The sequence below is a fragment of the Hemiscyllium ocellatum genome, chromosome 47 (assembly GCF_020745735.1).
Source record: "Hemiscyllium ocellatum isolate sHemOce1 chromosome 47, sHemOce1.pat.X.cur, whole genome shotgun sequence".
Taxonomy (NCBI): Eukaryota; Metazoa; Chordata; class Chondrichthyes; order Orectolobiformes; family Hemiscylliidae; genus Hemiscyllium; species Hemiscyllium ocellatum.
Window position 1 is genome coordinate 3,241,844 of NC_083447.1, and position 26,301 is coordinate 3,268,144.

At 50.2% G+C, this 26,301-nt stretch overlaps 1 protein-coding gene across 1 annotated transcript in view; it reads left to right on the plus strand.

Moving 5' to 3' along the window:
* Positions 1 to 8,311, plus strand: part of plekhg2 (pleckstrin homology domain containing, family G (with RhoGef domain) member 2) — a 132,494-nt gene extending 124,183 nt beyond the window's left edge. Inside the window, exons 16-17 of the mRNA XM_060856007.1 lie at positions 164 to 1,829; positions 5,230 to 8,311. Of these exons, the coding sequence (XP_060711990.1) occupies positions 164 to 1,829; positions 5,230 to 8,309 (4,746 nt within the window). The 3' untranslated portion in view covers positions 8,310 to 8,311. The remainder of the gene's footprint in view (positions 1 to 163; positions 1,830 to 5,229) is intronic.
* The last annotated feature ends 17,990 nt before the right edge of the window (positions 8,312 to 26,301 follow it).

A 26,301-nucleotide genomic window follows, 5' to 3' on the forward strand; every position in this document is an offset into this window, starting at 1 on the left:
GGATCATCGATCATACTATAAGCTGTGGTCACAATCGCGTGGAGCTCATGTAGGAGCTTCAAGGGATTTTCCCATCGAGCTGCTGCCAAAATTGGAAATGCTGTAAGATTGCTTGAAACTTTCTGAAGTAAATCTGTGTTTCCTGTCTCTTATCGATGCACAGATATTTGCGAACATGGAGTTGTTGCAGAAGAAAGCCCCTGAAGATCTGGGTGCCATTGTGGAAGAGCCCTCATTTCAACTTGGAACTGTGAGCGGGGGTGACTCCCTGCTGGATATTTATGATGACACTGATGTTGAAGTCTCTGGGATTTCACTGCTGGATATTGCCTACGTTAACGGAACGGAGGAAAGTCAGACCTGCAACAGTGAATCGTCTGAAGACAACGACCTCCAGAGGCAAACGCAGGGCGTGGACGAGGCTGGGCGAGCTGCCCAGGGCTCTCGAGGTGACTGCACGTGCTCTCGAGGTGTTGGCACGTGTTCTGGAGGTGTCGGCACGTGTTCTGGAGGTCACTGTATGTATTCTCGAGGTGTCGGCACGTGTTCTCGAGGTGACTGTATGTGTTCTCAAGGTGTCGGCATGTGTTCTGGGGGTGACTGCACGTGTTCTCGAGGTGTCGGCACATGTTCTCGAGGTGACTGCACGTGTTCTCGAGGTATCGGCACGTGTTCTCGAGGTGTCGGCACGTGTTCTCGAGGCGTCGGCGCATGCGCTCATGGAAGGCGGGCGTGTGGAGGCCCTGCTCGTGAGGGTCAGGGGTCACCTCTGGGCCAGGGCAGCTCCCGCCGCGAGGATGAGGACAGCCAATCAGGGGCTGAGGAGAGTTTCAAAGTTAACGGCTGCCCGGCGGCGCTGAAATCGGAAAGTCCCGGCCGGGGGGAGACGGAGGATGAGGCGAACGGTGGACAGTCCAATGGCTTGGCCGAAGGGACGGGGGATATAAAGGGCTCGGTCCGGCTGGAGAATGACCGGCTGCTGATCGAGAAGATTAAGAAGTATTATGAGTCGGCGGAGATGGCCAACGACCAGTCCTACCTTCAGCGGAGGGAGAGCATCTCCTTCATCCCCACCGGCGTGGTGAGGGACTCCATCCTCCGCCTTAATTACCAGACGGCACACGACAGCATTCCCGAGGGGCCGAGCGGCAAGGCCTCCGGTCACTCCCGCTCGGCGGCCAGCGGCTCGGAGCCCCGCACCCCCGCGGGGGGCGGCCAGCTCCCGCTGGGCCCGGCCCGAGCGCCCGGTGCGGCCGCAGAACCGCCGCGGAATCCCTCCGCCGAAGCCGGAGCGCAGCTGTCGGAGTTTAAATCCTCCGCGGAGATGATCAAGGTCTGGCGGGAAATGGAAAAGGCGGCACGTTTCTGTCACCGGCACGAGGCGTGGGGTCGCTGCCGGGCGGCAGGGGCCGGGAGCAAGGGCCCCCGGCAGGGGGGCCACACCGAGGCCCTGCTCATCCTCGAGGACTCCGACCTCTGCCCCTCCCCGGACTTGCCCCAAGCACCCGCCGACGGGCCGGAGGGGGAGGCCGGGGAGAGCCCGCTGGGCGACGACGGGGCGCCCTGCGCTCCCTGCTGGGTGACCGGCCCCGGCCTGGTCGACGACCCCCACCGCTGCCTCTTCCGGAGCCCCGAGAAAATCATGAGCCGGGTCCAAGTGCTGGCCAAGATGTACGGCCAGCGGGCCGGCAGGAGGAGGGCGGCGACCCCGCGGAGGATCTGGGAACTGGAGCCCGAGGCCAGAGCGGAGGACCAGCCCCGGAGGCGGAGGCCGAGGCCAGGGCTGAGAGTGACCACAGCCCGTGAGGAGGTGGACGTGGGAACTGACGGTGAGTCCCTGAGTGTGGGCGCCGCACTGTCTCCCCTGCGACAGAGACACACGGCGTGGGTACAGACCCTTCGGCCCAACCAGTCCATGCCATTCCTGAAGAAGGGCTTAAGGGCGGCACAGTGGTTAGCACTGCTGCCTCACAGCGCCAGAGACCCGGGTTCAATTCCCGCCTCAGGCGACTGACTGTGTGGAGTTTGCACGTTCTCCCTGTGTCTGCGTGGGTTTCCTCCGGGTGCTCCGGTTTCCTCCCACAGTCCAAAGATGTGCGGGTCAGGTGAATTGGCCATGCTAAATTGCCCCTAGTGTTAGGTAAGGGGTATATGTAGGGGTATGGGTGGGTTGCGCTTCGGCGGGTCGGTGTGGACTTGTTGGGCCGAAGGGCCTGTTTCCACACTGTAAGTAATCTAATCTAATCATGCCCAAAACGTCGAATCTCCTGTTCCTTGGATGCTGCCTGACCTGCTGCGCTTTTCCAGCAACACATTTTTCAGCTCATAACCCCAATCTCAACTAGTCCCGCCTGCCCTGCTCCTGGCCCATCCCCCCCCCCCCCCAACCTTTCCTACCCATGAACTTATCCAAATGACATTGTAACTGTCCCCACACCCACCACTTCCTCTGGCACTTCATTCCAAACATGAACCACTCCCTGTCACAACATTTGCCCCTCATGCCTTTTTCAAATCTCTCTCCTCTCGCCTTAAAATGTGCCCCCCCCAGTCTTGAACTCCCCCACCCCAGGGAAAAGACACCTGTCATTCACCCTATCCATGTCCCTCATGATTTTATAAACCTCGAGAAGGTCACCCCTCAGCCTCCGACGCTCCACTCTATCCAGCCTCTCCTTGTAACTCAAACTTTCTGTTCCCGGCAACATCCTGGTAAATCTCTTCTGAACCCTCTCCAGATTGATAATCTCTTTCCTATAACAGGGTGACCAGAACCGGACACAGTATTCCAGAAAAGGCCGGACCAATGGCCTGTACAACCTCAACGTGGCGTCCCAACTCTCTGGAACGCTTGGCCGTTCTGTGGTTGGCTCTGGAGTGGGACTTGTGAAGACGTCATTGTTTTAGCCTTCCCCATGTTGATTGATTCTGGGATGGGCGAGTGGTCACTGCAGCATTACACCAATCCCCAACTCACTCAGTACCACCCTTGAGTTAAGGCAGTAGCCAGTTCTCCTCAAACTCCAGGTGACTCCAGCCCCTCAATTTACAGCTCCTGCCCCTGGAGACCAGAGATTTGGAGGCTGGGGGTGAGTAATGTCTGGTGGGATATTGGGAAGCCAAGGTGCCACTCACTGGGGTCTTACCACCTGCACAGGTGGGTCTTGGATGATCCTGGGTGAGCTAAAGCAACCAACTAATGGCCTTCCTGTCCCTCAGCAGTTAACTGTCAATCTTCGTTCTCAGGCCAGACTCGGCAAGTGAAGACTGACAGTTCACTGTTCTGGGGTGGGGGGGTGTTAATGTCACTTTGCAATCAATGTTATTCTGTTTGTCAGCTTTTTACAGAGTGTGCTGCTGGGAACATAGGAACAGGAGGGGCAGCCAAACCACTCCCCACCCTCTTCCAAAATTCAATTAAATTATGTTGTTAAGTGTATTAAAAACTAAATCAGAATTTTTAATCAGGAAGGGAATCGAGGATTATGGGGAAAAGGCAGGGAAGTAGATTTGAGGATGATCTGATAGCCATGATCTCGTTGAATGGGAAAGCTGACTCGATGGGCTGAATGGCCTCTCTGTATTCCTGTAGCTCAGTCTGAGATGTGGGAGTTACTCTCCCAGCTATTCCCCAGATTTCAACAGCAATTAATACTCTCTCTGAACAAATCTCTTCTTACTGATATTTCTAATTGACCCCCAGACTCCATAGGTTTTGGGTGGGGAGTGACTTAAGGATATTCTAACAGCTCCCTGCTATTATAAGTGTGAAAAGGTTCTGTAGGAAGATAAAGCACATCAACTCTCAAACACTTCCTTCTGTGAGTTAGCTCGTTGAGCTGGAAGGTTTGTTTTTAGACGTTTCGTCGCCATGACTGAGGAACATCATCAAATAGAGAGATGGGCCATACCACCAATGCTTCAACGGAGACTCTCCCTGATGATGTTCCCTAGTCATGGTGATGAAACGTCTGAAACCAAACCTTCCAGCTCTGTGAGCTAACTTACAGACTTATCATCAACCTGAGCCTCAAATCTGCTCAAAAATCACTAAACACTTCACTCCTTTTGATGAAAATGGGGACAGATTATTTTGGGATTTGACCATGTTTATAATGGTGATGGTTTGTGTTATGTCAATGTTGGCTTGAACCACATTGGGAGTCATTTGGATTCCTTGCACACTATAATTGCAGCACCCATTATGGTCCCTCACTCCCTCTGCCATCAGATTACAGACCATTAAAAACAGCTAATTGGCTTATGTTCAGGAAATGATCACCTTCCCGCCCAGTTCCTTTACTGAAGGTACATTTTCCCCATTCATGTCCCAGCTCTCAGTCTCTAGGAAGGTGTCGGTCTTAAATCAGCTGTAGCTGAGCTTCAACTGAATAAACCCTGAACCAGAAATCGCTGGAGAAACTAAGCAGGTCTGCCAGCATCTCCCGAGAGAGAAACACACAGTTAATGTTTCAGGTCTGTATTGACTCCTACAGAACTGGAAATCTTCCAAGTAATCAAACTGGACTCAAAACATTAGCTCTGTTTCTCTTTTGAGAGATGATGTCAGATCTGCTTGAGTTTCTCCAGCAATTTCTGGTTTTATTTCCGATTCCCAGCATTTTCTATAGTTTGCTTTCACCAGAAGGTTATGCAGCCTCACCCTCCCTCCCAATCTCTGTCACCTCCTGCAGCCCCTCCCTATCTCTGTAACCCCCTCCAGCCCCTACACCCTCTCCCTATCTCTGTAACCCCCTCCAGCCCCTACACCCTCTCCCTATTGCAGTCACCCTCACCAGCTCCTACACCCCCACCCTATATCTGTAACCCCCAGATGGGTTTTTCCAACAGATTAGATTCCCTACAGTGTGGAAACATGCCCTACTGCCCAACAAGTCCACACTGACCCTCCGAAGACTAACTTACCCAGACACATTCCTCTACCCTGACTATTTATTATTTATCCCTGACTAACGCACCTAACACTATGAGCAATTTAGCATGGCCAATTCACCTAACCTGCACATCTTTGGACTGTGGGAAGAAACCGGAGCACCGGAGGAAACCCACGCAGACACACGGAGAATGTGCAAACTCCACACAGTCAGTCACCTGAGGGAGGAATCAAGGGAGGGAGCAGTACCTACCACTGAGCCACCCTGCTGTATAATGGATTCATGGTCATCATTAGATGCTTAATCTTTATTGAATTTACATTCTCCTTTGCAGATGAAGTGACAGCACTCCAGCAGCCTGGTCCGTTTGGACATGTGGTCATTCAAGATCCAACCCCTTTCCTCTACGCCCAGGAGAACATTGTCCAGCTCTCCGTTTCCAAAGCCAAGTCTGAAATCTCCAAGCTGCAGCTGCATGATCCCAGAGAAGATGCATCATCACAACAAAGAGCCAACTCAACAGCACGGGGCATCTCCTCACTGGACACCTCCTCACCCACAAGCCCTCAATCCCCTAACATTACCTCCCCTGACTCGCTGCCTCTTGGGGTCAGCGCTGAGCTTCCTTCTTTCACTCGGATTAGCTCAGGACCCCCGTCACTGACTTCCACACCCCCTGGTTCCTCCTCAGCAAACCTTCCTGTGTCTGGAGTTGGCCCCTCAATGACGACAATTCTCACAGCGCAGTCACCTACCTCAGAATGTCTGGCTCACACTCAGCACAGCCCACTCCCCCCGTGTAAGACCAGACCAGTTCCTCCCCCCTCCCAGACAGGTCCAAGAGCATCCTCCCCCCTCTCTGGCTGTTCCAGCCCACTGCCCTTGGTCAGACACATGGACCAGTCTCTGGTCTCAGACTGGTCCGATGCGGCACCGAAGGGAACCTTACAAACAGGCACCCAGAGGACAAACCCACAAACTCCGCCATCCCTCCCTCCAACTCCTGACCACTCTCAACCTCCGTCTCTGCTGCTCTGTAACCCTCTGGAACAGACCCCCCCTGCCAGTGCTCCAGGGAGTGCAGACATGGGCAGTGCTCTCAGGGGGTGTGGTGTCAGGGAACTCTGCCCTAAGGGATGTGGTATTGGGGAGACCCACCCAGGTAGGTGTAGTTTGGAGGTGCCCCGCCCTGGTGGGTGTGGTTCGGAGGAGCCCTGCCCTGGTGGGTGTGGTTTGGAGGAGCCCCGCCCTCATGGGTGTGGTTTGGAGGAGCCCCACCACCAGGAGGGTGTAGCCGATCATCAGGGCAGGGGCTCAGTGGCTCGCTCATTGTCGTGCCCGGTCCCTGGTGCCCCTCACGAGGCTGCTCTGCCCAAGCCTGGCAGTCCGCTGGCATGCGGAGGCTCCGAGTTCTGTTGCTCACTGCCGCCATGGGTCAGCCTCCGGGGCAGGTCCCCGTCCCCCTCTGCCATCCGGCAACTGGAGCAGTCCTCCAGGGGCACCGCCAACCCGGACCGTGCCACCCACACCGTCCAACCCTCGCCCACCATGGGTCCTGAGGCTAAGCCTCCGCCTTCCCCTCTGCCATCGCGGACAGACCCCTCCTCGCAGGTGTGCCCGCCCTCGGTGCCTGGGAGCCAGGCGGGAGGTTCCCCTGGTCCAGGGGTAGTTGGCAAGCCCTGTTGTGCCGTGATCCCAGGAGACAGTGTGGAGACCCAGCCTCTCTCGCTGAGCCTCCGCCTACGATCACCTTCCCCCTATCGACGTCAGCAGTGTCTGCGGGTACCGGACACAATGGGCGCCAACCCACGTGAAGAACTGCCAATGTTCAGCAATCTGAGGCCTGCCTCCCTCCAACTGTGCCCAGCCATCGGGCCCACGATCCATTGCCTTCCACCCCGTGCTAGCCCTCCACCGGGACAGGCTCCCTCACTGTTGGCTACAAATCCTCGGTCACCTTCTCCAGCTCTCCCTGTCCTCAGGCCTCAGTTCCCAAGAGGGAGAGTTAATTCCTTACCTTTGCCTGATGGACCTCAGGCCTACCACTGGGACAAAGCGGACCAGTCCCAGTTTCCAGACTCCGGCCCCGGTGTCTGCTTACCTCCCCCCACAGTCAGATCCTGGTCAAACCGAGACCCCTCCCTGAGGGGGTGCGAGGAGCCAGGTACACCCTCCAGGCCTCACTCTCCCGGTGATCGGAATGTCCCAGAACCAGCCCCGAGGTTGCGTTCCCCGTCTCCACCGTCTGGATCCCCCTGGCCAGAGTCTTCCCGTCGTTCCTTGTTCCCGACACAATCTGACAGAAAACTCAGGGAACGGCGCCCCTCGGAAGACACAGAGGTACTGGATGCAGTGGTCTCCCCTGGGGTCAGCTCGGAGCTGTGCTTGTCCGCTGACGATCCGGAACTTTCCGTCAGCCCTCAGCCTCGCGCCAGTCCAAGACGCCAGCCCCCATTGCGCTCTGAGAGCCCCAAAGATCCGGCGCCCTCGGTCAGGGGCCGGTCGCTGACCTCTCCGTCGGCAACAGCCCCCGCCTGGGGACTCTGTTCGCCGACCCGTGGTCACTCAGTCGAGGTCTTCTGCCCCATGCCCTTCCCCAGGCCCAGGGTTCGCTCCCCGGTGTCTGTCACAAGGCTTGACTTCACCTCCCCAGAAATGTCCACCTCCAGGTGTCCATCTCCATCGCCCTCCCAGAGCTCCTCAAGATCGGGCTCTCCTACACCGCCTTGGGCTGGACGGCAGAGCCAATCGCCGCCCTCCTCATCCTCAGACCCATTGCTGTCCTGTCAGAGAACCACAGCAATGTCCCCAGTGCCCTGTCCCTCCATCCTGGGAACTGGGGCCTACCACTCAGTGACTCAACAAACAGCCAACAGCTCTTGTGTTGGTGTCAAGGACCAATGGGGCACCCCGTTGGGCGGTAGTGTTGGCAAAGACTGTGCCCAAGGGCGATTGGAGCACAGGGAGCAGCCCTGCCCTGTCTCTCCCCCTCAGCCTCGGGCCAGGGGTGAAACTATCCAGTGGACTGAGGGTCTAGATGCTGTGATGTGTCCCCTCATCAGCCCAGAGCCGGTCTCCATCGTGGGACCATCTCCGTGTGGCCAGGAGGCTGAGACAGAGGACAGAGACAGGGAGATGTTTACGGGCGTGGGGTCGGCTCTCCCTCCGAGCAACAACCCTAACAGCGGTCAGACGGAGCAGTGCCACGTTCTGAGGCCTGGCAGGGAGCTGGGCAGAGAGAAAGGGAATATAAAGACCAGCTATTCGACCACAGTGAACCTGCAGATTGGGGGCAGTGGGAAGAGAGCGACTTTCAGCAGAGCTCAGGTCAGTCTAACCCAGATGTTCCTCCCTGCGGCTGGCCAGTCAATCAGGAAGGTCAACGGGAGCAGTGGGACCTCCCGGACAACGTGATGACAGGCGGACAGCTTCAAACTGCCAAAGAACCTCATTTTTATTCCATTAGAGAACGTCACAAAGAACGCACATGCACACACACCAACCAGCGCGCGCGCGCACACACACCAACCAACTCACACACACACACACACACCAACCAACTCTCACACACACACGCGCACACCAACCAACTCTCACACACACACCAACCAACTCACACTCACACACACCAACCAACTCTCACACACACACCAATCAACTCACACTCACACACACCAACCAACTCACACACCAACCAACTCTCACACACACACCAATCAACTCACACTCACACACACCAACCAACTCACACACCAACCAACTCTCACACACACACCAATCAACTCACACTCACACACACCAACCAACTCACACACCAACCAACTCTCACACACACACCAATCAACTCACACTCACACACACCAACCAACTCACACACCAACCAACTCACACTCACACACACCAACCAACTCACACACCAACCAACTCTCACACACACCAACCAACTCACACACCAACCAACTCTCACACACACACACCAACCAACTCTCACACACACACACCAACCAACTCACACACCAACCAACTCTCTCTCTCTCTCACACACACACACACACACCAACCAACTCTCTCACACACACACACCAACCAACTCTCTCTCTCTCACACACACACACACCAACCAACTCACATACACACACACACCAACCAACTCTCTCTCACACACACACACACCAACCAACTCTTTCTCACACACACACGCACACATCAACCAACCAACTCTCTCTCTCACACACACACACATCAACCAACCAACTCTCTCACACACACACACACACACACACACCAACCAACTCTCTCTCTCTCTCACACACACCAACCAACTCTCTCTCTCTCACACACACACACACCAACCAACTCTCTCTCTCTCACACACACACACACCAACCAACTCTCTCTCACACACACACACACCAACCAACCAACTCACACACACACACAGGGACACAGACAATCAGACACACAGAAAGTGTCCGGACTCACCAGCACAGGCTCCGGCCCCAACCAGGAAGAATGCCACGTTCCAGAAACTCTGGGGAAGAATGGAAATGATGAACATTGACTTTGAGAGTGTGGGAGCAGCTTACTGCTGATGATGGAATCTGCGCTGGAAACAATGAACGCTGGAGATCCGAGTGGGAGGGGCAGCAGCCATGCAGAGAGGGAAAGCTAAAGTCGAGTCTAGATGGCTCTTCATCAGAACTGAGGTGAAGTGTGGAGAATTCTCACATTCCGATCATTTAATCTGAACCATCAACACCTTTCCTTCCACCTCCCCCTGCACTATTGCATAAATGTTGTCCCCACCACACTCCATATCAGCTTGGATGAAGATTCAGCTAGATTCGAAATGTTCACTTGCTCTCTCCATTAATGCTGTCTGACCTGCTGTGATCTCCAGCATTTGTTGCTTTCAGTTGGCTTTGAGAATGTGGGAATTATCAGAAAAGCGAGAGACATTCTGATGGGACTCTCTCGTGGGGCAGTGAAACGAAATGAGTATTCTGTGGGGGCTGATCCTAAACAAACAGGCAAACTGCATAAATTAGATTAGATTACTTACAGTGTGGAAACAGGCCCTTCGGCCCAACAAGTCCACACCGACCCGCTGAAGCGCAACCCACCCATACCCCTACATTTACCCCATTACCTAATGCTATGGGCAATTTAGCATGGCCAATTCACCTGACCTGCACATCTTTGGACTGTGGGAGGAAACCGGAGCAAACCCACGCAGACACGGGGAGAACGTGCAAACTCCACACAGTCAGTTGCCTGAGGCGGGAATTGAACCCGGGTCTTAGGTGCTGTGAGGCAGCAGTGCTAACCACTGTGCCACCGTGCCATCCACAAATGTGACACAGATTGATGGGGTGGGCTGGGGGTGGATCTGATTCAGTAATAAAGCCTTTCCTTTAATGGGAGTGGGGGATGGGGGGGTTGACTTGATAGCAAGGAGGAAAATCAAATTCAAATTATCCTAACAGCGTGGAAATGTGCGACTCTCTGTCCCGAAACGGTAACCAATTGGAACTTCCGAGGCTGAGATCAAGTTTTTTTTCCCCCAATTGGATTAATTCATTAAAGGATATGGAAGCAGAAGTTGGGAAATAGAGCTGGATCAATCATGATCTCATCCATGATGGTAAGGAGCCAGAGTTGGACTGGGGTAGACAAAGTCAGAAGTCACATGACACCAGGTTATAGCCCAACAGGAAGTTGAAATGACAAGATTAGCTGCAGAGATGATAGATTACTAAATAGTGCATGAATCGAAGCCTACCTTCAAATTATTGCTCAAACAGGTTAGAATGGATCAAGCTTGTGATTTCAAATAAACCTGTTGGATTGTAACCTGACGTCGTGTGACCTTGAGCAAATTCAATAGCACAGCAGACTCGAGGGGCTGAATGGCCTGTTGCTGTTTGCTCATTTTCGAAGGGCCAGGTAAGGTCCGGTTACACTCTAAGTGAAGGCAGAGACGTCTCCAGATGGTGGTGTAATTGATAGAGACAGTTTGAGGATGTCTGAGATGGGTGTCGTGGGAGGAGTCAGAGAGTTTGGAGAACCGCTATTGAGCCAATAGCTCGGGGTGTGGTGTTGTAAGGCACAGCAAGAGTTCATCATTGGTCTAAGGTTCAAGAATTAGTGGGAGGACAGCACATCTGTTGGCATCTTTTCATGGAGCTTTTCAAATGGAGACAGGAATCTGGACTTCGTTCTGATGCTCTCTCACATTCTGTTCCAAACCTCCCGACCCCCAAACCAAGTCAAACTGTCTGTCCATCAAGGCTCACGTCGGTGAGTAATTCCCACATTCACCTTCCTCCCCAGCAAATTCCTCAACATTTCCAGTACACTGATTTTCCCTCTCCGAGTGAATTCCATGGTTCCCACAGGAAACCTCCCGTCCATTCCTCATCCTCAATCCAAGGAACACTGCCCAAGTGAGATCCCAGGAATACAGTGTGCCTCAGCTCCCGTCATTGGTGGAGGCGAGGGAGAGAGGGAGGATGGGATTAGAGATGGCAACGAGGATGGAGTGGGAGGGGAAAAGCACATGTTGGTCCAGATGGACAGGGTAGGACTGGCTCCTTGACTCTAAGTGGAAGGATAACTAGCTGACTGGGAGCTGGTCTGTACCACACACACACACACACACGGGCTACAGTTGAATATGTTACAGTATTAATTCAAAATGTTCCTCATTATCCATGGAGCTGGCTAAAATCAGCACAATATCTTGGATTCAATCTAAACCATGGCCAAGTCTCAGAGAGCGACATTCCCTTGAATCCAAGAGAAGGCACTTAGCAATTTGACTTGCACTGTACACCCTGAAGGCCATAATGACATGGTGTCTGTGTGTGTGTCTGTGCCTGTGTGTGCGTGTGTGTATGTTTTTGTAAGTGTTTATGTGTGTGTGAATGTTTGTATGTCTGTCTGCCTGTATGTGTGTGTCTGTGAGAATGTGTGTATGTCTGTGTGTGTGTTTTTTCTAATACTTATGAGAGGCTTTGTTTTTGTTAACTGCGAAGTGCCATCTTTAATATGTATCGTTATTTGTCACGAACTGTTTATGAAAAAGACAAGGCACAGCTCTGTAAATATCACATCGAAATAATGTGCCATTTCAATCCTATTGTTCTAAGATTCATTTTGTCTTTTCAATTTATATGACCTTTGTTGAAATAAAGGCAACTGTTAAGGCAACGTGATGTGACATGGTAACCTTCCTAGGTTAAGGTAGCAAATTCTTATTCTGACGTTTTGTGTATTTATAGAGTCTGTCACAGCTCACGCTGAACCAACGGCTGCAGCAGCACAATGACTTTTGTACACAGCAACGTGACAGCGACTAGCTGAGCTTTTTCATTTCAGTGCTGTTTGTTCCTGGATAAATCTCGGTCTTTTCTTCCAACTGAGTCATGGAATCGTTTGCATCCGGTCATAGACAGAGACAGCATTGAAACATGTTACCCGAGAGGTAGTTAGGGAGGGTCAGTCAATCATAGCACGGGTGGGTGACCCTCACAGGACATGACAGGATCAAAGCAGATGAAGAAAAGAAGGGGAAGGTTGTGAGTCAGATATCCAGCGGGTCTCACTGTAAATAATGGAAGCTGATTGGGAATAATCCATGTTCCAATGGATTAGAGAAAACCAGGGTGGCTAGGAGTTGGAGAATCTGACCTTCAATCGCGAGAGCAGGTAACCGTTTAACCGTTGAAGACAGGTGAGGAGGCGTCTCTCTGAGGAGGGTGACTCTGGGGAATGAATCTGAAGGCTGAGAGAGATCCTTAAATCAGCAAGAAAAGGCAGGAAAATACAGAGCAGGATGACCATGTCAGTGAGTGGTGCAGCAGACTCGATGGGCTGAATGTCCTACTAAAGCTTGGTGTCTGCAGGAAGTGGCTGAGAGATACCCTCAAAGGCAGGTGTGCAGAAACCTGAGAGAGAACCGGCCATGACCTTACCCAGCCCATGACACCCTCCACATCTTCTCCCAAACCCCTGCTCACCCTCATCCCCTGGATTCCCTCAATCTTGAATCTATTCCACAGGTGACCCCACAGAAGTGTCTGGGGCAGAGAATTCCAACGTTCCCTCCGAGTGGAGACGCTTCTTCTCATCTCAATGTAGCCCTTACCCCGTGACAGTGGGCCCAAGACCTGGGCGGTCCAACCTGACGAAATACTCTCTCTCTCTCTCTGTCTGTCTCTCTCTCTGTCTCTGTCTCTCTGTGTCTGTCTCTCTCTCTCTGTCTCTGTCTGTCCCTCTCTGTGCCTCTCTGTCTCCCCTTCTCTCTTTTTTATTCATTCTCAGAATGAGGTTGTTGCTGGTCAGCCCAGCATTTTTTTTGTCCCATCCCTAATTGCCCAGAGGGCAGTTAAGAGTCAACCCCATTGCCATGGGTCTGGAGTCATGTGTAGGCCAGTTCAGGTGAGGATGGCAGTTTCCTTCCCTAAAGGACATTAGTGACCCAGATGGGATTTTCCCAACAATTGACAATGGATTCATGATCATCATTAGATTCTTAATTCCAGATTTTACTGAGTTCAAACTCCACCAACTGCCGTGGTGGGATTTGAACCCAGGTCATATAGTACAGAGCTGTACAGCATGGAAACAGACCCTTCGGTCCAACTCATCCATGCCAACCAGATATCCCAACCCAATCTAGTCCCACCTGCCAGCACCCAGCCCATATCCCTCCAAACCCTTCCTATTCACATACCCATCCAGATGCCTTTTAAATGTTGCGATTGTACCAGCCTCCGCCACTTCCTCTGGCAGTTCGTTCCATACACGTATCACTGTCTGTGTGAAAAAGTTGCCCCTTAGGTCTCTTTTATATCTTTCCCCTCTCACCCTAAACCTATGCCCTCTAGTTCTGGACTTCCTGATCCCAGGAAAAAGACTTTGTCTATTTATCCTATCCATGCCCCTCATAATTTTATAAACCTCTATAAGGTCACCCTTCAGCCTCCAACGCTCCAGGGAAAACAGCCCCAGCCTGTTCACTGTCTCCCTGTAGCTCAAATCCTCCAACCCTGGCAACTTCCTTGTAAATCTTTTCTAAACCCTTTCAGGTTTCAGAACATCTTTCCGACAGGAAGGAGACCTGAATTGCATGCAGTGGCCTAACTAATGTCCTGTACAGCTGCAACATGACCTCCCAACTCCTGTACTCAATACTCTGACCAATAAAGGAAAGCATACCAAATGCCTTCTTCACTATCCTATCTATCTGCGACTCCATTTTCCCGGAGCTATGAATCTGCACTCCAAGGTCTCTTTATTCAGCAACACTCCCCAGGACCTTACCAGAACATTGCCTGGGTCTCTGGATTAACAGTTGAGAGTGTGGTGATAAACAGTCTAGCCATAATTTCTGTCTGTCTGTCTGTCTCTCACTCTCGAGCCCTTGCTCTCTCACTCTGGACATCTCGCTCTCTCTTTCTTTCTTTCTCTCTCTCTCTCTCAAGAGATGTCGTTAGTGATAGATGAAGGAGCGTTGCTCCGAAAGCTAGTGTGCTTCCAATTAAACCTGTTGGACTATAACCTGGTGTTGTGTGATTTTTAACTCTCTCTCTCTCTCGACAGATAGAGAGATTATGGCTAGACTGCTAATCACCACACTCTCAACTGTTAAGAAACATAAAGTTAAAAGAGAAAAAGTATAACATAGCAAAGATATGTGGGAAAAAGGAGGACTGGGAAGCTTTTAAAGAACAACAGAGGATTACTAAGAAGGAAATACGCAGAGAAAAAATGAGGTACAAAGGTAAACTGGCCAAAAATATAAAGGAGGATAGTAAAAGCTTTTTTAGGTATGTGAAAGGCAAAATAATGGTTAATACTAAAATTGGGCCCTTGAAGACAGAAACAGGAGAACATATAACGGGGAACAAAGAAATGGCAGAAGAATTGAATTGGTACTTCAGATCTGTGTTCACTGGGAAAGACATAAGCAATCTCCCTGAGGTAACAGTGGCTGAAGGACCTGAACTTAAGGGAATTTATATTTGCCAGGAATTGGCGTTGGAGAGACTGTTAGGTCTGAAGGTTGATAAGTCCCCGGGGCCTGATGGTCTACATCCCAGGGTACTGAAGGAGGTGGCTCGAGAAATTGTGGATGCGTTGGTGATTATTTTCCAGAGTTCAATAGATTCGGGATCAGTTCCTGCGGATTGGAGAGTGGCTAATGTTATACCACTTTTTAAGAAAGGTGGGAGAGAGAAAGCAGGAAATTATAGACCAGTTAGTCTGACCTCAGTGGTGGGAAAGATGCTGGAGTCTATTATAAAGGATGAAATTACGAAGCATCTGGATAGTAGTAACAGGATAGATCAGAGTCAGCATGGATTTATGAAGGGGAAATCATGCTTGACTAATCTTCTGGAATTTTTTGAGGATGTAACTCTGAAGATGGATGAGGGAGATCCAGTAGATGTAGTGTCCCTGGACTTTCAGAAAGCTTTTGATAAAGTCCCACACAGGAGGTTAGTGAGCAAAATTAGGGCGCATGGTATTGGGGGCAAAGTACTAACTTGGATTGAAAGTTGGTTGGCTGATAGGAAACAAAGAGTAGTGATAAACGGCTCCATTTGGGAATGGCAGGCAGTGACCAGTGGGGTACCGCAGGGATCAGTACTGGGACCGCAGCTTTTTACAATATATGTTCATGATATAGAAGATGGTATTAGTAATAACATTGGCAAATTTGCTGATGATACTAAGCTGGGTGGCAGGGTGAAATGTGATGAGGATGTTAGGAGATTACAGGGTGACCTGGACAAGTTAGGTGTGTCGGCAGATGCATGGCAGATACAGTTTAATGTGGATAAATGTATGGTTATCCACTTTGGTGGCAAGAACAGGAAGGCAGATTACTACCTAAATGGAATCAATTTAGGTAAAGGGGCAGTACAGAGAGATCTGGGTGTTCTCGTACAGCAGTCAATGAAGGTAAGCATGCAGGTACAGCAGGTAGTGAAGAAGGCTAATAGCATGCTGGCCTTCATAACAAGTGGTTATTCCAGGTATAACCACACCTGGAATACTGTGTGCAGTTCTGGTCTCCACATTTGAGGAAAGACATTCTGGCTATTGAGGGAGTGCAGCGTAGGTTCACGAGGTCAATTCCTGGAATGGCGGGATTATCTTACACTGAAAGACTGGAGCGACTGGGCTTGTATACCCTTGAGTTTAGAAGACTGAGAGGGGATCTGATTGAGACGTATAAGATTATTAAAGGATTGGACACTCTGGAGGCAGGAAACATGTTTCTGCTGATGGGTGAGTGCCGAACCAGAGGACACAGCTTAAAAATACGGGGTAGACCATTTAGGGCAGAGATGAGGAGAAACATCTTCACCCAGAGAGTGGTGGCTGTGTGGAATGTTCTGCCCTAGAGGGCAGTGGAGGCCCAGTCTCTGGATTCATTTAAGAAAGAGTTGGATAGAGCTCTCAAGGATAGTGGAATCAAGGGTTATGGAGATAAGGCAGGAACAGGATACTAATTAAGGATGATCAGCCATGATCATATTGAATTGTGGTGCAGGCTCGAAGGGCAGAATGGCCTACTCCTGAACCTACTGTCTATTGTCTTCTCGCCTTCTCTCTCACTCTAGCCCTGTCTCTCTCTCACTCTCTCTCTCTCTCTCTGTCTCTCAAGCCTTCTCTCTCGAGCCCTTGCTCTCTCTCTCCCACAGAGCAATATATTTTTTAATGTTTACCCCTCAGTTCTCTGAACCCCAAACAACATTAAGCTGTTTCACTTGAACTGTTCCTTTGAGAAAGCCCTGTCGTTTCAGGAAGCTAACCTCGCCCTTTCCAACACCCCCACCTACAGCATCCTGTTCTCATTCCCAGTGGTGTACCGTGGGGCTTTAAATCTCTGCAGCCATCTTGTCTGGGATTTGCATCCGAACGCGACAGCTTTGAAATCGCATTTGGCACAGTCAACGGGAAGCGTTTCACACCTTCGAACAGGACTGCCATCCCTGCTTTTCACACAAAGCCTCACAATCTCAACGTGCATCTCCCCAGGGCCATGGGGTAGGACAGGGCTGAGAGACAATGAAAGAGAGTTTGACTGAGAGGCCACACACATACAGTCATCCAGCACGGAAACAGACCCTTCGGCCCAATCAGTCCATACTGGCCACAATCCCAAATTAAACTAGTCCCACCTGCCTGCTTCTGGCCCACATCCCTCTAACCCTTTCCCATTCGTGAACTTATCCAAATTTCTTTTAAACATTGTAACTGCCCCCACAACCAACACTCCCTCTGGAAGTTCATTCCACACATGAACCAGTCTCTTTGTAAACAAAATGTCTCTCATGTCTTTTTTAAAGATGAAAACAGAAATTGCTGGAAAAGCTCAGCAGGTCTGGCAGCATCTGAGGAGAGAAAATCAGAGTTAATTTTGTAGTGACCCTTCACCCGATCTGAAACATTAACTCTGCTTTCTCTCCTCAGATGCTGCCAGACCTGCTGAGCTTTTCCAGCAATTTCTCTTTTTGTCTCAGATTTACAGCATCTGCTTTAGGTTTTTATGGCCTTTTTAAATCTCTCTCCTCTAACCTTAAAAAAAATGCCCCCAAATCTTGAAACTCCCCCCACGCTGGGGAAAGGACACCTGCCATACACCTTATCCAGACCCTCATAATTGTATAAACCTCTATAAGGTCACCTCTCAACCTCCTACACTCCAGTGTAGAAAGTTCCAGTTCTGTCCAGCCTCTCCTTATAACACAAACCCTCCATTCCTGGCAACAGCCTGGTAACTCTCTCCTGAACCCTGTCCAGTTTAATAATATCCTTCCTATAACAGCGACCAGAACCAGACACAGTATTCCAGAATAGGCCTCACCAACATCCTGTACAACCTCAACATGATGTCCCAACTCTTATAAGAACATAGGAACTAGGAGCAGGAGGAGGCCATCTGGCCCCTCGAGTCCACTCCCCCATTCAATAAGATCATGGCTGATCTTTATCATGGACCCAGCTCCTTACCCGCCCCCTCACCATAACCCTTCATTCCTTTACTGTTCAAAAATCTCTCTTTGCCGTAAAAACATTCAGCGAGGAGCCTCAGCTGCTTCCCTGGGCGGGGAATTCCACAGATTCACAACCCTCCGGATGAAGAGGTTCCTCCTCAGCTCCGTCCGAAGCCCGGTCCCCCTTATTTTGAGGCAATGCCCCCTGGTTCTAGTTTCACCCTCCAGTGGAAACACCCTCCCTGCTTAGATCTTATCTATTCCCCTCATAACTTTATATGTTTCTATAAGATCACCCTCATTCTTCTGAATTGCAATGAACATAATCCCAGTCTACTCAGTCTCTCCTCATAAGCCAACCCCCTCAACTCCAGGACCAACCTGGTGTACCTCCTCTGCAGCCCCTCCAGGGCCGGTATGTCCTTTCTCAAGTAAGGAGACCAAATCTGCACACAGTACTCCAGGTGTGGCCTCATCAGCTCCATGTACAGCTGCATCATAACCTCCCTGCTTTTAAACTCCATCCCTCTAGCAATGAAGGATAATGTTCCAGCTGCCTTCCCAATTACCTGTTGTACCTACAGACCGTGATTCACACACAAGGACACCCAGGTCCCTCTGCACAGCAGCATGCTGCAATCTTTCACACACTGATCTCTGTCAGGATGGACATCCTTTACTCATTGACAATAGGGCTCAGAGAGTATGGAGGATAAAGTAGGAACCGGGGTTAGGGTCAGGGTTAGGTGATCAGCCAGGACCGTATTGCAGGCTCGAGGGGCTGAATGGCCTACTCCTGCTCCTACTTTCTGTGTTTCGATACACGTTTAATTTCAAAATTCACAGCTGAGACTCCCTGAAGTGTTGTCAACAGAAGAATGACGAGATCAGAGCAATATCCAACAAAATAGCTACCATCTCATTCAGGGGCAATACATTACATTGGTGTCAGGCAGGGACATCTCTGTAACAAACTCTCTCTCTCTCTCTCTCTCTCTCTCTGTCTGGCTGTCTCTCTCAGTCTGTCTCTCTCTGTCTGTCAATCTCTCCACATCTGTTCATCTTTTTCTCTGTCTGTCTTTCTGTGTCTCTGTCTGTTTCTCTCCATCTATCTCTCTCTCTTTCTGTCTCTCTCTCTCTCTCTGTGTGTCTTTCTCTGTCTCTATCTCTCTCTGTCTGGCTGTCTCTCTTGGTCTGTCTCTTTCTGTCTGTCTATCTCTCTCTCCACATCTATTCGTCTTTCTCTTTGTCTGTCTTTCTGTGTCTCTGTCTGTTTCTCTCCATCTGTCTGTCTGTCTCTCTCTCTGTGTCTCTGTCTGTCTGTCTCTCTCTCTCTCTCTCTGTCTCTGTCTGTCTGTCTCTCTCTCTGTCCCTCTGAGTTACTTTCCAAAGGTACAGTGTGGAAGAGGGTGGGTGTTGGGTTTATCCCCCCAGTCCCAGAGGGCAGGATGGAGCGCGCTCTCTGACTCTGTGAAAGTCTGTATTGATGGTGATGGCTGAGACAGTGGGAAGCCAATTACAGGCAGCGAGCTAACAGCTGCTGACAGCACTATCTCGGGGAAAACTGGGACCTGCACTCACAGAGCGATCAGGACAGGCTCATGTACTGCTCAAAGATTCATTAAAGGCCATCTGCATTCTCTCAACGGGGGAAGAACAATTATTCCAGACAGGCACTGCAGCTGCTAGTCCACTGCATCTCTCTATCAACTATACACTCATACAGACACACAAACATACTCACAGACACACAAACATACTCACAGACGCACACACAGAGACACACACACTCACATACAGATGCACACACAGAGCCACACACACACTCACATACAGATGCACACACAGAGCCACACACACACTCACATACAGACACACACACACACAGACACACACAGAAACAGACAGACATACACATTCACACACTCACAGAGACACACACATAGACACACACACACTCACATACAGACACACAGAGTCACTCACACACACACTCACATACACACACACCCAAGGGTTCAGTCTCACTTTGAGGAGGGCACACTGCCCAGATTGGGGAAGGGGGGGGTGGGGGGTAGGAGTGGGGGGGGGAGGGGAGATGAGGGTGGATGTACAAAACCACGACCAGGTCATGACAGGCCAAATCACCTGGAGCCCAACTGAATGGGGTTGTGGGTGTTGGATAAACAACCTATCCCAAGACGCCTCAAGAGCACATGGAACTTGAACACAGGCCTCCTGGGTCTGAGAGAGGGGAAGTGGTGGCCCAGACTATCAACCCAGAGACACAGATAATGTCCTGGGGACACGGGTTCAAATCCCACCCAAAAAAAAGGTGGAATTAATGATGACCATGAATCCATTGACAATAATTAGAAAATCCCATCTGGTTCACTAGTGTCCTTTGGGGAAGGAAACGGCCATCCTTACCTGGAAGCTCACTAGCTTTTGGAGCGTCGCTCCTTCATCAGGTGGTAGGACTACCACCTTCATCAGGTCTATCACCTTCATCAGGACTATCACCTGATGAAGGAGCAGCGCTCCGAAAGCTAGTGCTTCCAATTAAACCTGTTGGACTATAACCTGGTGTTGTGTGATTTTTAACTTTATACACCCCAGTCCAACACCGGCGTCTCCAAATCATCCTTACCTGTTCAGACCTACACGTGACTCCAGACCCACAGCAATGTGTTTGACTCTTAACTGCCCTCTGGGCAATTAGGGATGGGGTAATAAATGCTGGGCTTAACCAGTGACAACCCTGAGTGTCAATCCCATTCCACCAGGAAACAGCCTTCCAGTGAGATACTAACAGGCTCAGAACTATCCATCACTCTCCATTTAAATGTCAACCCATTCAAATCAATTAACTGATAACAATCCAAACAGGAGAGTCACAGTAACAAGATAATGAACATTAAACTCCTTTTCCGGGCTACAATTCGATAAAACAATGGTTAACCAGGGCCATCTGGATTGAGACAGACAGTATTCATTAATCCAGTGACCCTTAGCATCATTGGAGTCTGTCTTCCATTCGTAGAAACTCTCCAACTCTCCACTATCAGAACTGATTCTCCTGCTCTGAGTGAGAGTGAGAGTGATAGTGACAGAGAGAGAGAGAGAGAGAGAGAGAAAGGGAAAGGGAAAGACAGGACAGAGTGCGTGTGTGTGAGAGAGAGAAAACGTGAGTGTGTGTGTGAGAAAGAGTGAGTGTGTGTGTGGGGGGGGGGAAGAGAGAGAGTCAGTGAGTGTGTTTGTGAGAGACAGTGGGTGTGTGCATGAGAGAGAATGAGTGTGTGTGAGGGAGAGAGTGGATGTGTGTGAGGGAGAGAGTGGGTGTGTGTGAGAGAGAGTGTCTGTTGTGAAGAAAAGGAGGTGGGCAGTGCTAGGACAGGCGTCTGTCTCCCCTTCAGTTCAGTGAGACCCCCCCCCCCCCTCTTTCAGCCCTGTGTCTGGTCTCTGAGTGTGACCCAGTCAATGGGGAGGGGGGTCCCAGACTGAGAAACAGTGTCTTCACTGAGGCCCTGGGAACCCTGGAGCTGAAATACTTGCAGCCCAGCATGAATAGACCTGTGGGGAAAGGCAGAGATCTGAACACTAGACAGACAGAAACTGCTGGAGAAACTCAGCAGGTCTAGCAGCATCTTTGGAGAGAAAGAGAGAGACAGAGACAGAGAGAGGGAGAGAGAGAAGCAGAGTTAATGTTTCAAATTGTGTTCGACTCTTCAAACAATTTGGATGAGAATATAGGAGACATGATTAGGAAGTTTGGGGATTGACACCAAAACTGGACAATGAAGCAGATGCTGAAAATGTGTTGCTGGAAAGACGCAGCAGGTCAGGCAGCACCCTTCTTCAGGAGAAGGGCTCATGCCCGAAAAGTCGACTCTCCTGCTCCTTGGATGCTGCCTGACCTGCTGCACCTTTCCAGCAACACATTTTCAGCTCTGATCTCCAGCATCTCACTTTCTCCCAGTGAAGAAGATGGTCTAAGATTACAACGAGATCTTGATAAGTTGGGCCAATGGGCTGAGGAGTGGCAGATGGAGTTTAATTTGGATAAATATGAGGTATTGCATTTTGGTCAAACAAACAATGGATGGCAGGGCCCTGGGCAGTATTGTGGAACACAGAGACAGGTCGTTCTTCTGTAATGCACAAGGCGTTAATGGGAATTCACTGTCACGTGATTGATGAACTGGGGACACTGTTTCTAAAGTGTAACCTTTTAAAATGTGTGTTGGCTCTAACGCGATTACATCACCCACATTTTAAGCACTGTTTCTGAAGCGTGATTTTACTATAATGGGGGGGAGGTGGTGGTTACGCAAGAGCACAATTGTCACGTTATAGGAGAACTACCTATATTTGTGGGCGGCACGGTGGCACAGTGGTTAGCACTGCTGCCTCACAGCGCCTGAAGACCCGGGTTCAATTCCCGGCTCAGGCGACTGACTGTGTGGAGTTTGCACGTTCTCCCCGTGTCTGCGTGGGTTTCCTCCGGGTGCTCCGGTTTCCTCCCACAGTCCAAAGATGTGCGGGTCAGGTGAATTGGCCATGCTAAATTGCCCGTAGTGTTAGGTAAGGGGTAATGTAGGGGTATGGGTGGGTTTCGCTTCGGCGGGTCGGTGTGGACTTGTTGGGCCGAAGTGCCTGTTTCCACACTGTAAGTCTAATCTAATCTACCCATACATAATTTTGCTTCACATCTAGACAGGGCAGTCAACAAGGTGTTTAGCACACTTGCCTTCATCGCTGAGTCCTTTGAGTACAGGAGTTGGGACATCATGTTGAGGGTGTACAGGACATTGGGGGAGACCTCTCCTGGAATACTGTGTCCAGTTCTGGTTGCCCAGCTATAAGAAGGAGATTATTAAACTGGAGAGGGGTTCAGAAAACATCTGGGGTTGGAGGGTTTGAGATATAAGGAGAGGCTGGGGCTGTTTTCCCTGGAGAGTAGGAGTTTGAGGGGTGACATTATAGAGGTTTATAAAATCATGAGGGGTGTCAATAAGATTGAGCAGCATTGAGTCAACATTAAACCCAGACGTGACGGTGTGGCTCTGACTCGGTTAATACCAGCCAGCTGTGCTGGATTCGGAATGGTTTTAAACATCAACCTGCAAAAGCTAGTTTGGAAGATGATGGATTTAGAAACGCAAGGAAAAAAAGCAAGAAAATACAAACAAAAAGAAAAATGAGAGTGAAAGAAAAATCTCATTACATTTGGAGCACAAGGTTACATCCCCAGTGGGTGTCAGGTGGTCCTGAACCCTTGGCCTCCCAAAGTACAGAGATTCAATTTTATGTCAAAGTCAGAAGGCACATGACACCAAGTTATAGTCCAACGGGTTTAGTTGAAATCACAAGCTTTCAGAGCACTGCCCTTTCGTCAGGTCCGTGATTAAGAAAGCGAATGCAATGTTGTCTCTTATCTCAAGAGGGTTGGAATATAAAAGCAGAGATGTGCTACTGAGACTTTATAAAGCTCTGGTTAGGCCCCATTTGGAGTACTGTGTCCAGTTTTGGTCCCCACACCTCAGGAAGGACATACTGGCACTGGAACGTGTCCAGCGGAGATTCACACGGATGATCCCTAGAATGGCAGGCCTAACATATGAGGAACGGCTGAGGATCCTGGGATTGTATTCGTTGGAGTTTAGAAGATTGAGGGGAGACTTAATAGAGACGTACAAGATAATACATGGCTTGGAAAAGGTGGACGCTAGGAAATTGTTTCCGTTCGGCAAGGAGACTAGGACCCGTGGACACAGCCTTAGAATTAGAGGGGGTCAATTCAGAACAGAAATGTGGAGACATTTCTTCAGCCAGAGAGTGGTGGGCCTGTGGAATTCATTGACACGGAGTGCAGTGGAGGCCGGGACGCTAAATGTCTTCAAGGCCGAGATTGATAGATTCTTGTTGTCTCAATTAAGGGCTACGGGGAGAACGCTGGTAAGTGGAGCTGAAATGCCCATCAGCCATGATTGATTGGCGGAGAGGACTCGATGGACTGAATGGCCTTACTTCCACTCCTATATCTTATGGTCTTATGGTCTTATAGGTGAAGTGTGAAAGAAGCATACAGTCACAGAATTTGTCGGCAGAGAGATTAGATTCCCTACAGTGTGGAAACTGGCCCTTCGGCCCAACCAGTCTGCACCAATCCTCCGAAGACTAACCCACCCAGACCCATTTCCCTCTGACTAATGCACCTAACACAATGGGCTATTTAGCATGGCCCATTCACCTGACCCGCACATCTTTGGACTATAGGAGGAAACCGGAGCACCCGGAGGAAACCCACGCAGACACGGGGAGAACGTGCGAACTGCAAAGATCAAATTGTCACACAAACGGTGTGAGTGGATTGTTGAATAAGTCTCTGCAGGTGACCGAGAGTGTTCGACCCCCGTGTGAGTAAAGTAGGAGACAGTGAGGACTGCAGATGCTGGAGATCAGAGTCGAGAGTGTGTTGCTGGAAAAGCGCAGCAGGTCAGGCAGCATCCAAGGAGCAGGAGAATCAACGTTTCGGGCAGGAGCCCTTCATCGGGAACGGGTGAGTAAAGTGTCAACAACTGGATAACAACTGAAGAGATGACCTATAATCTGATTAAATGATTCTGTGACTCCAATCGTTGAAGGAGCAGCGCTCCAAAACCTTGTGATTTTAAATAAACCTGTTGGACTATAACCTGGTGTCGTGTGATTTCTGACCAGCTCCATTCACCTCTCTGACAATCTGCCAGATACTTGGCCTTATAGCTAACTCCTACAGGTGAAGGTGAGGGAAATTTCTTGATTTGCATTGTGGCAGTAAGCGCTGACCACAAGGGTTTCATTTCCTGAGATAAAGTAAAGCACTCAGGGACCTAAGGGAACTCCGAGTGTCATTATCTCTAATTACCTCATTGACATTCTAGAGACGCACAGATTTCTTTTTGTTCTGGGTAGCTCAGAGACTTTATTCTCATTGTAAAGATGTCATTAGGAATAGAACAACAGGCAGGGGTCCACCTCCAGCCCATTTTTCACACTGCATGGAGATGACTTCATCAATCTGCATTGTCACTGTCGTGTGCTGAAGCCCTTCCTCCATCAGAGCTGGCCCTTTGTAACCAGGACACCCGCGGTTTTCAGAAAGAGCTGTGTGGCTCCAGAATGTTCTACGACATTAGAAATCTGCCATGAAAAATAAAGAGGAAACGAAGTACAGGAAACAGTCAGCCAGAGAGGCATTGACTGCAGGCACGGAGAGAGTTTGTGATTGAGCGTCAGTTATATTGAAGGCATGAGTGGTTTTCTTTGAAAAGGTATAGAGTGTCACCCAGTGAATTTATCCCTGTCCCCTCACCACTCAGCTCAAACTGAAACCCTCACCCAAGCTTCGAGAAACTCCTGCTGTCCTCTGGATCCCATTTCATTCCCTGTCCCTCATGAGTTTGAGTTTCATCCAAGTGTTTGCCCATGTCCTGAACTCTCACCCCCATCACTCTTTCAGCTCCCTGAGCTACGTTGGCTCCTAATCATAGAGTCATACAGCGTGCAAACAGGCCCTTCGGCCCAACGTGTCCATGCTGACCCGGCTTCCAAAACTGAACCATTCCCATCTGCTTGCCTTTGGCTCCGATCCTTCCAAACCTTTCCTATCCATGTCCCTGTCCAAATGCCCTTTGTGGCTCAGTGGCTCAGTGGTTAGCACTGCTGCCTCACAGCGCCAGGGACCAGGGTTCGATTCCCCCCTCAGGCAACTGTCTGTGTGGAGTTTGCATATTCTCGCCGTGTCTGTGTGAGTTTCCTCCAGGTGCTCCGGTTTCCTCCCACAATCTAAAGGTGTGCAGGTTAGGGTGGATTGGCCACGGGGAATGCAGGGTTACAGGGACAGGGTGGGATGCTCTTCAGAGGGTTGGCGTGGATTTGATGGGCTGAATGCCCTACTGTTGGGATTCTATGAAATGTTGGAACTGTACCTGCCTTGACCACTTCATCAATATCTGAGTTTCTGTGGGATGTGGGCATTGCTGCAGGGGCCTGTATTTGTTGCGCTCTCTCATTGCCCCTTGACAGGGTTGGTTCAGAGGACAGCTAAGAGTCGACACATTGGTGTGGGCCTGGAGTCACATGTAGGCCAGACCGGGTAAGGATGGCAGTTTCCTTCTCTAAAGGACATCAGTGAGCCTGGTGGGGCTTTTGACAATCACCATGAGTCTAGCTTTTAATACTCATTGGGGTAATAATCGAGAATAACATTCTGAGGTCAATGGTTCGAATCTCACCAGGGGAGATGGGGAAATATGGCCTCAAAACATTTGTGGAATTAAAGGTTATTCTCAGTGATAAATACTGCTGAGGGACATAAAACCTCTTGCATCACTAATGTCTTTTGGGAA